This window comes from Electrophorus electricus, chromosome 11 (genome assembly GCF_013358815.1).
Source record: "Electrophorus electricus isolate fEleEle1 chromosome 11, fEleEle1.pri, whole genome shotgun sequence".
Taxonomy (NCBI): Eukaryota; Metazoa; Chordata; class Actinopteri; order Gymnotiformes; family Gymnotidae; genus Electrophorus; species Electrophorus electricus.
The window spans coordinates 22,882,552-22,892,551 of record NC_049545.1 but is presented as its reverse complement, the minus strand read 5'-3'; the positions used below and the strand labels follow the sequence as shown (position 1 = coordinate 22,892,551).

Here is a 10,000-nt window from a genome sequence, read left to right as displayed (position 1 = left end):
TCGGCGTTCGGCCGGCCCGAATGCCTTGTCGTGCCGGTCCGGGTGTGTTAGGTTAGCATTGGTACTACAAACGGGGAGCTCTCCAGGAACACGGGCCGCTGAGAGCCCATCAGCCTCCGCAGCGAAGCAGCCCTACGGCCGAAACGCCGTGCAGAAGCTTTACTGGTTCGCCTTTACACTGCCTCCCTGTCTAATGCCTGTCGTCTTCCTGTCTGGCTTTCTCGTCACGTAACAGGTATTCAGGCTGAGTGGAGAAAGACCCTGTGCATGCCGCGTGAAGTGTGTATAGATGTGGGGAAAGAGATTGGGTCCACCACACACACCTTCTATAAACCACCGTGCGTGTCTGTCTACAGATGTGGAGGCTGCTGTAATAATGAGGAGCACCAGTGTATGAACATCACCACCTCCTACGTTGGCAAGACGGTGAGTCTCAGCACGTTGCGCTGTGTGTGGGTGGATGGGTGGGTGTGGCTGGGTGTGTACATGAGTAATTTGATCTTTTCTAATTTTTTGGCCCCTAATATATTGTCATTTTTAATGAGGTTTAGATATAGGGTCAGGACTACTTAAGGTGATATTTTGTTATTGCTACAGATCAGTGGAAAATCCCCATAAACACTAAACAGACTATTGTCAGACTGTAATACACTTAAAGAAAGAGAGATGGAGAGACCAATTCACAAGTGTGTGTGTGTGTGTGTGTGTGATCTGAAGACAAATGTTGGCCTCATTTCAGTATGATTAGATTCCATTCCTCATGTGCAAACCAGTTTCTTGCTGCTGGACTGTGAGTTTGTGGTGTGTGTGTGTGTGTGTGTGTGTGTGTGTGTGTGTGTGTGTGTGTGTGTGTGTGTGTGTGTGTGTATCAGGCGGAGCCCATCGCTCCTGTGCAAGCAAGTTCCAACATGGCTCTCTCTACTGCCTGTTCTCCATGTGAACCTTGCTGCCGCTTGCTCAGTAGTGCACAGAAAGTTCTGAGAAGAGGCAGAATGCAGAACCAAACTGCAGGACAGACTGTGTTCCCAGACTGCAGGACAGGCTACAGGACCAGGTTCAGGACAGGCTACAGGACAGACTGTGTTCCCAGACTGCAGGACAGGCTACAGGACCAGGTTCAGGACAGGCTACAGGACAGACTGTGTTCCCAGACTGCAGGACAGGCTGAAGGGGCGTCTATGGACCAGTGGGTGACAGAATACCGAAATGTCCAGTTCATCTTGGATTTAAAGGTTCCAGACAAAGTGGAGGCCTCATCATTAATTAAAGGATGATCCTCAGTTCATTGCTGATTTCGGGGGTCCTATTGGTGATTTCAACTTTACCCCTCCCACTGGGTGAGGAACGGAAGTCCGTCTTCCACTCAGTCCCTTCCACCCTGATCTACAGCCGTAAGGCAGCAGGGTGCAAGGTTTATTATGCTGAATTTGGATTTTGTGTGAGCAGTAGATTATTTGTGAACTGTGTAAACTGTGTATATTGTGTACGAGCTGGCCGGCATTAAAGCCCAGCCTTTCAGATCCACGAGTCTTCCATATTCATCTGTGTTTGTACAAAATGAGAGGGAATTTAAATGATTTAGAAACAAAATGGCATCAATTTTTCAAATGCCAAAATTCAGGTTTTAAATGCCTAAACTCTGGGGGAGATGCTCTTGTGCTGGGATCTGTTCAGTCTGCGAGGAACACTTTCTTTGGAGCTCTCCAGACACTCAGTCCCTCTCCGGACTGATCAACTATGTGTCATCACTCCCGCGTTACACAACACTTGCCCTACACCTGTGTCAGGTCCTATTTAAATGGATCTTGCATTTCACCTGACCGCCACTGTAACATACAGCAGTAGAGTGCTAGTACCACAGAGAACAGTGGAGGGACGGTTGAAACCGAGTCAGAGGAGGTTTGGGGATTGCCTGTCTTGGTAAAAGCCCAGTAAGCTCACTTAGTCTGCAAAGAGTGTGCGTCTGTGTGTTTGTGTGTCTGAGAGAGAGAGAGAGAGAGAGTGAGCGAGAGTGAGCGATTAGTGGGAGGCTGGATGAGGTTCTGGTATGCAGAAGAAGCTAATCCCGGAAGCAGCAGTCCAGATCAAAATATCTCCTAACAGCACTGAAGTCGTGTGTGTGTGTGGTTGTGTTACACCTGTTGTGCCATCATGCTAATAAACACAAGACAGAAAGATTTCATAAAAAACAGAGATAAATGTAGGGGGCGGGGCTGACACCAGAGGAGAAGACCTGCGAAGCTTATTAGAACAGAGACGGGTAGAATGCTTTTATGAATGGGAGGTCAGGACACGGGCCGTGTTTGGGCCGTCAGCGTCGCTGTGGCCTGGGTGCATAGTTTGTGAACCTCTCGGCTGCTATGCGAAACGGAAGCTTGTGTCATATTCATGTAGGAATTAGCCTTATCCCTGTTTCTTTTTTGCTATGAATGTTATTTCCTGCGGCCTCCAGAGAGCTGCCCTTACTCCTTAGTGTTTTGTGGCTTTGAGATAAGGTTTAAATTCCATGTTATAATGTGCCCCGTATCTGTATGGGGTCGGCTTTATTTGGTCAGATCGGATTTGCCTTCTTTGAACATTGCCATGTTTGTCCCGTCTCTGGTCCTCGACAGCCTGTGGGGTTTTCCTTCCGTGGCTCACCATGCTGCGCCCCACTGCTTTCTCACGCAAGCTGCCCAGACCAGCCTGTTTTCGATGGGAAGCACCTCAAGGAGTTGACTTGACACTCAGTCGTTCACTTGCTCACTCGCTCACTTGATGACTCGTTCACTTGATCACTCGTTCACTTGCTCACTCACCTGGGTTATTAACGCAGTTTCCATCAATTACACTGTGTCCTTGTTAAATAATTCACAGGTTATTATGACGAGAATAGACCAGCAGGAAAACTGATGATATAGTTGTGCAAGTTTTGTTTTTTTTTTAATAACGAAGTGGCACTGACACATCAGCTTTACATAATCTTTACAGAAACAACTTTACAGAAACATTTTTCCTGAAACTGGCTACTGTTTACTAAATACTTAGTGATGACAGCGCTCTGCTATAACATGGTCATTTTCTGACTTTCTGATTTGTTGTTTCATTTTTATTTTCTCTACAGCTGCTCGAGATCACAGTCCCCGTTAAACACCCTCCGAGCCCTGTCACAATCAGCTTTGCCAACCACACCTCGTGCAGCTGCTTGTCGAAGTTGGATGTGTATCGGCAACGACACTCTATCATCCGACGAGCACTGCCAGAGTAAGTGTATCCACACTAAACCCTGACCTTTCTGTGTCCTGTTCTCCTCACTAAACCCTGACCTTTCTGTGTCCTGTTCTCCTCACTAAACCCTGACCTTTCTGTGTCCTGTTCTCCTCACTAAACCCTGACCTTTCTGTGTCCTGTTCTCCACACTAAACCCTGACCTTTCTGTGTCCTGTTCTCCTCACTAAACCCTGACCTTTCTGTGTCCTGTTCTCCTCACTAAACCCTGACCTTTCTGTGTCCTGTTCTCCACACTAAACCCTGACCTTTCTGTGTCCTGTTCTCCTCACTAAACCCTGACCTTTCTGTGTCCTGTTCTCCTCACTAAACCCTGACCTTTCTGTGTCCTGTTCTCCTCACTAAACCCTGACCTTTCTGTGTCCTGTTCTCCACACTAAACCCTGACCTTTCTGTGTCCTGTTCTCCTCACTAAACCCTGACCTTTCTGTGTCCTGTTCTCCTCACTAAACCCTGACCTTTCTGTGTCCTGTTCTCCTCACTAAACCCTGACCTTTCTGTGTCCTGTTCTCCACACTAAACCCTGACCTTTCTGTGTCTTGTTCTCCACACTAAACCCTGACCTTTCTGTGTCCTGTTCTCCACACTAAACCCTGACCTTTCTGTGTCCTGTTCTCCACACTAAACCCTGACCTTTCTGTGTCCTGTTCTCCACACTAAACCCTGACCTTTCAGCCTGTGTGTGTGGATTGAGGGAGTTCTGCTTGGCGCGGTAGGATGACATCAGCGCAGGATGAGAATTTACCCAGAGAGTCGTGTTCACGCTTCTGGAGTGAGCTGTGGCTCTTCGTGCTCTCGCTGACATTAACAAGCTGGGACAGAAGCATGTATTTTGGATGCTGAGGTCCTGGAAGCAGCACAGTAGCACAACATGATGGATGTGTTAGGGATTTGGTGGGGCTGCCCATTGTTCGGCACGCCAGAGGGCTTCCTGATCATGTGTGATACCAGGAACAGACCTGGGACAGGAACTCCCGCTGCGCTCATGATGAAGTTCCCACACTGAGCTAAGACTTAATGAACTAATGTCATTCAGTTCTGCACTGTGGCCTGGATGCATATTAATGGCTGTATTGGTGCTTTAACTGGCTTTTGGACTGCCAAATGATCTAAAACCATTTAAAAAACAGCATCATCCAGTCTTCCAGTTTTCCAGTTGGGGCGTAACTGGTGCCAGCATTCTGCACAGATCAGTCGTAGATCTTGAAAATGATCTTGTGCATTTGCATTAGTCACAAAAGAGCTGCACAGGCACTGCACAGGCACTGGACAGATACTACATAGACATTGCACAGGCACTGCTCAGACATTGCATAGGCACTGCACAGTTTTCTCCAAACTGAATTAATGGTCACCAACACCTTTAGGAGGTCATGTATATGGTCTTCCAGCCCTGATATACAATCCCAGAGAACTAAAGACCTGTGTCCACTTTTCAGTGCTAAAAGAGGCCTCATCTATGTCATACATAATGAACGGCTGAACTTGGAGGGTCACACTGGGGTAGAGAGCACATTTCCAGCATCTAGAGTGACCTTGGACTGGAGTTGGGGGCTGTTGAGTGTCTGAAAGCAGACTGTGTCTCCATCACTTCAGCAGGATGGAGCACTTCGGCGTATATATGGTGATGCCTGAACCCACTGCATTCACTTGGCAATGCTGGCAAGAACAAGGAATGGTGATGTTGGAGAGGGAGTTTGGCAGAGGTTCGGATGCATGACAGTCAGCACGGACACAAAATCTTACTGGACTTCCTTACATCGGAACTCAAAAGAGTTAAAAAGTCCCGACAGCGGGTGGGGCTGATAATGTACCTCCCTGCTGGCTGAACAGAAAGCTCGCTTCAGTTGTTCATGAAAATGCGAGCTCAGAAGCTGGGCGCCTGGTTCCAGTGCATCACTCCTAGCCAGGGTCACGGTACGACGCTGGGACGTTACATAAGTCGCACGTGTCTTACACCGAGGGACAAGAGTCGCCTGTCTCCTGCCTTCAGATTCTCTCGGGAGTGTTGTCTGCACTGGCGGATAACAAGTCCTCTCTCCAGCTCAGAGAAATGGAGGAAAATGTGGTTTACAGCGGTGGCTGTGCACACAGAATCACTGAACAGATGCACAGTGGAGGAAGTGTGCGAGAAGTGCCCAGGAGGCTGTGAATAGAGGAGCAGCTGAGGGCCAGCCTAACCGGCGGAAGTCAGATCCTCGGTCGGCATTCCCACTTTCTGCATGTTATTGAATTCCGGCCTGGATCGAGACACTTGTTTTTCATTCCGCTCGACTGGCATGTGCAACACATGAGTGCAAACACATAACTTTCCAAAGTTGCACGAGAGAATGAAATAACTTCCATTGATGATGTTGGCAATGAACTTCCTTGATTTAGTACCCCCTACAAACCGCAGGTCCACTCCAGCCTGACAGAAGATCTGTTTAATATCGGAGAGAGAGAGAGAGAGAGAGAGAGAGAGAGAGAGAGAGAGAAGAGTCCCTCTGTGAAGTTTTTCGCATCCATGCTACACTTAAAAAGAAGCAGATGTAATGGGGAGGGGTTTCTGTTTGTTTTGTGGAAGTGTGTTATGTGTTGTTTTGTTTTGCTGGACACACAGAGGCTCCTCTCCTCCATTCCTTTCATAGCACTGCTCCTCTGGGGACAGTATGATGTGTGTGCAGCCATGTGTGCGTACGTGTGTGTGTTTGCATGCGCGGACACCCAGGTGTGTGTGCGCGCATGTGTGCACGTAAACAAACATGCAGTTTAAGCACTGATACAGAGGAGTGGACCCCAAACGACCTACACGATTGGCACCTCTTGAAAGCTTCAATGCTAAGTGCCTATCTGGCTGTTTGTAGCATGTGGGCCAGGCGGTTGCCCTATGAAATGACGAAGGGCCCTGGCTGGCTACCCTGGGTGCGGGATACCCTGCGGCTGGGGTACAATGGGTGCGGGATACCCTAGGAGTGGGATAGCCTGGGTGTGGGATAGCCTGGGTGTGGGATAGCCTGGGTGTGGGATAGCCTAGGAGTGGGATAGCCTGGGTGTGGGATAGCCTGGGTGCGGGATACCCTAGGAGTGGGATAGCCTGGGTGTGGGATAGCCTGGGTGTGGGATAGCCTGGGTGCGGGATAGCCCGGGTGCGGGATAGCCCGGGTGCGGGATAGCCCGGGTGCGGGATAGCCCGGGTGCGGGATAGACTGGGTGTGGGATAGCCTGGGTGCGGGATAGCCTGGGTGCGGGATAGCCTGGGTGCGGGATAGCCTGGGTGTGGGATAGCCTGGGTGCGGGATAGACTGGGTGTGGGATAGCCTGGGTGTGGGATAGCCTGGGTAGTGTTGTAGAATGGCGTAATCTAGGGAAGGCTGGTGTCCTCAATTCCCTCAATGTACTCAGTCATAATTGTAAGTCACTTTGGAAAAGAGCATCAGCTAAATGCCATAAATGTAAATGTTTGATCATCGTAGTCCCAGTGCATCAGACTGTACCAGTAAGGCCTACATGAGAAGATTCCAGGTCATCAGAATGAATATCAACAGGGCAAAGAGAAACAGTGTTTTTATGGCTACACTTTCTGCCGTGTGTGTGTGTGAGCATTCATGTGTGGAGGTAATTGCCCTCTCAGGTTCCCAAATTTCTAGAGTGACTTAGATTGCAATTCAACTTCCGATCTACATTACGAGAAAGAGGAGCGGTTAAAGAGAAGAGATCAAAGAGGAGAGGTCAAAGAGAAGAGGCTTTTGTAGCTCCAAACCAGTCACACATCCCAGCCCAGAAGGACCTGCAGCTTTGCAGGACATCTCAGTGCAGAGGGACCTGCAGCCTTGCAGGATGCCCCAGCCCAGATGGCCCTGCAGACTTGCTGCAGCAGGACCTTCATGCTCAGGACGGCTCAGACATTCGCAGTAGCTGCTGTATATATAGCATGTGTATATATATATGTATATATATGCTGTATATATAGTAGCTGCAGTAGCTGCATATATATCTGCATCGCCGAACAGGCTGCTGCATCTCTGAAGTGTAAACAGGCTTTTATGGCCCAGAGCGAGACACAGCTCTAATAACACGAGCGTCGTAAAAGCGTCCTCTGCACGGGCGGCTGACTCAGGGTCACAGGTCTCACAGCTCCGTAGCTGTGGACGCACTGCAGACATACGCTCCCAATTAGCCAGAACTCTTCTGTTTTGCATTAGGCCAGGTGTAAGTGCACATGGTAGTCATCAGAGAAGTTGTCTGATACCTCATGTGAGTCATAAGTCTTATTGCTCCTTTTTAAGGTTCTTTTTTAACCATTCACTATATCGCTGTGCTGGACTATGGCATTTATTTTAAGCTCTCAGCATGTGGTAATTGGAGTAACACAGGGGTTCCCGCCCACGTATGGACAGCTGCAGAAGGGAGTCGGAAGTTTGGCACTTTATTTGACTTCTTGGTGCCAGTCGTGCCGAACTGCCTCATTCCGGTTAATGTGGACCGATGATCTGAAATGTTCCCGAGGTCCTCGTCCATCCATAGTGTTCAGCATTCCACGTCATGCGGCTGTGGTTGTTTAATTGTGTCCGAGCAGACATGGGGAAGTGTGGGAAGAGCACTTCAATCGTCACGGTACAACAGTGACACGCCTTTAGTGGGATTCTTGTCGTTTTTATTGTTGTTCCTGGAGCCCGTGGAATGCCTGAAGATGCTCCCAGAACAACCTATTGAAGGCAGGGATGGAGGTACAGAGTTCCGCATGTACAGGGCAGGGAGGTGGACAAAAAGCTACACAGGTCATGCTACGTGGTCTTGACCTTTGACCTGGTGGAGAAAGGAGATTAATGAGAGTGAACCTGTAACTTGAGCTGTTATATCCAGCTCTGTTTTTTGAAGGTGTGAACATATGCACACACCCACACAGAGACACACACACGCATGCGCACACACACACACACACACACACACACACACACACACACACACACACTGGAGGTGATGCTCACATCTGATGCTGCTTTCATGCTGCTTAATTCTGCACTGATGCAATAACCTACAGCCAAAAAAACAGTGAAAGAGCCAAAAAGATGAGGTAGTGAATGAGTAAGTGAGTGAATGAGTAAGTGAGTGAATGAGTGAATGAGTGAGTGAGTGAGTGAGTGAGTGAGTGGGTGAGAAAAACCATTACACAAGATTATCACATGAAACAGCATGAGACACAGAACGCAGACTCTAGATGAGGGCACGTCATAGCAGTTTATCAAAGGAAATGTGAAATATGAGGCTCAGGAAACTTAAACACTTAAAAATGTTTTGATGGTCTAAGCATTCTGGAGCAGGGTTCTTCATATTTTAAGGGTTTGTTCTCTGTGTTGAGTATATACAAATGAACTTGCCAAGTTGATTGGCCCTATGAATCATTACAGAATGTTTATTCCCTAATTCCTGATTTTTTTTAAATTGGATTTGTTCACATTATAAAATTCAAGTCCACCAATAAGATACAACATTGTGATTTAAACAACAGTTTTAATTATATTGTTGTGATACTGTAAAAATAGTTACCTTTAGTGTAGTTTAATATAAGTATAGAAGTATATTATTCAGTAAATTAAAGCACATTTTCCACTGAATGGTTTAGTTTTGGAGAGGTTTTGGAGCCTTGTGTATATGTGTGTGTGTGTGTGTGTGTGTGTGTGTGTGTGTGTGTGTGTGTGTTTGCATAACCATGCTGCTTTCCTTTTGGTTGTACTCCATCACTGTCAGTATCCGTAGCTCAACCTTTGACCTCACAGTCCCCTTGTGGGCAGTGCTTTCAGTAGTAAACAGTGTGATTAATAATATATAGTTACGTGTTCATTACCATAAAGTTGTCACCTCTGCCTCGGCACTCTGTATATTTCTCCGAGCTCTTCCCGGTGACCTCCCGCTGGAAGGCTGTTAAACGGCAGTGCAGGGCCCCACAGGGCAGAGATCCTGTCCTTCGCTGAGATGGGGCGAGACTATAATGAAGTCTCTGGGATTGCTCAGGTTCTTCTTACTGATTCAGTTATGCTTCGTTGGTGTCACAGAAACGTTTCATGTTGGCCGGACGCACCTCTTGTAAAGGGAATGGCAATGAAAACAAAGTTCTCTTAGCAGTGGAGTTTCATTTTTAATTCCTCCAGACACACAGTGGGTCTGACACAACACAGTCAGAGCACAGACGTGCTTCCAAAATAGGTGTGTTACTGCTGTAGATGTACGTGCTATGGTGGCCTACTAGGGACAAGGTAAATGTCCCTATTGTATTGTCCTTAGTATATATGCATTGTTGAGTCAACCACTATTTCATTCTTTACCACAGGGACTGTGTTTCTGCACACTGAGGGATCACATTATTATTATTATTATTATTATTATTGTTGTTGTTGTTGTTGTTGTTGTTATTATTATAATGCTAGAACTGTTGTTAATTAAACCCTGCTGTTGTACTCTTGACCAACTACTGTCCTGCACCATGTGTATACTGTGTTAACCTTTACTGACATCTTTCATCAGGGACTTGGTTGTGCCCAAAGGACAAGTTCCCTGTATGGTTTTAATAAACATTTATATTATAAATTTAATGCAAAAACCTGTGAACTTAAAATTGTATATATTAATTTATACAAACATACACATAATATCTAGATACCATCTACAAGTTTTTAAAACACATCATGAATAAGGCTACTGTTAACACAATTTTGTAGAGCACAAGACAAGTTACCATCAACCGTTTAAAATC

The 10,000-nt window shown here is 47.0% G+C and overlaps 1 protein-coding gene across 1 annotated transcript in view; it reads left to right on the top strand.

The window, feature by feature from the left end:
- The window catches only part of vegfc (vascular endothelial growth factor c), a 36,689-nt gene that overhangs the window by 18,342 nt on the left and 8,347 nt on the right, over nucleotides 1–10,000 (top strand). The window contains exons 3-4 of the mRNA XM_027017551.2: nucleotides 236–426; nucleotides 3,104–3,243. Coding sequence (XP_026873352.2) covers nucleotides 236–426; nucleotides 3,104–3,243 — 331 coding nt within the window. The remainder of the gene's footprint in view (nucleotides 1–235; nucleotides 427–3,103; nucleotides 3,244–10,000) is intronic.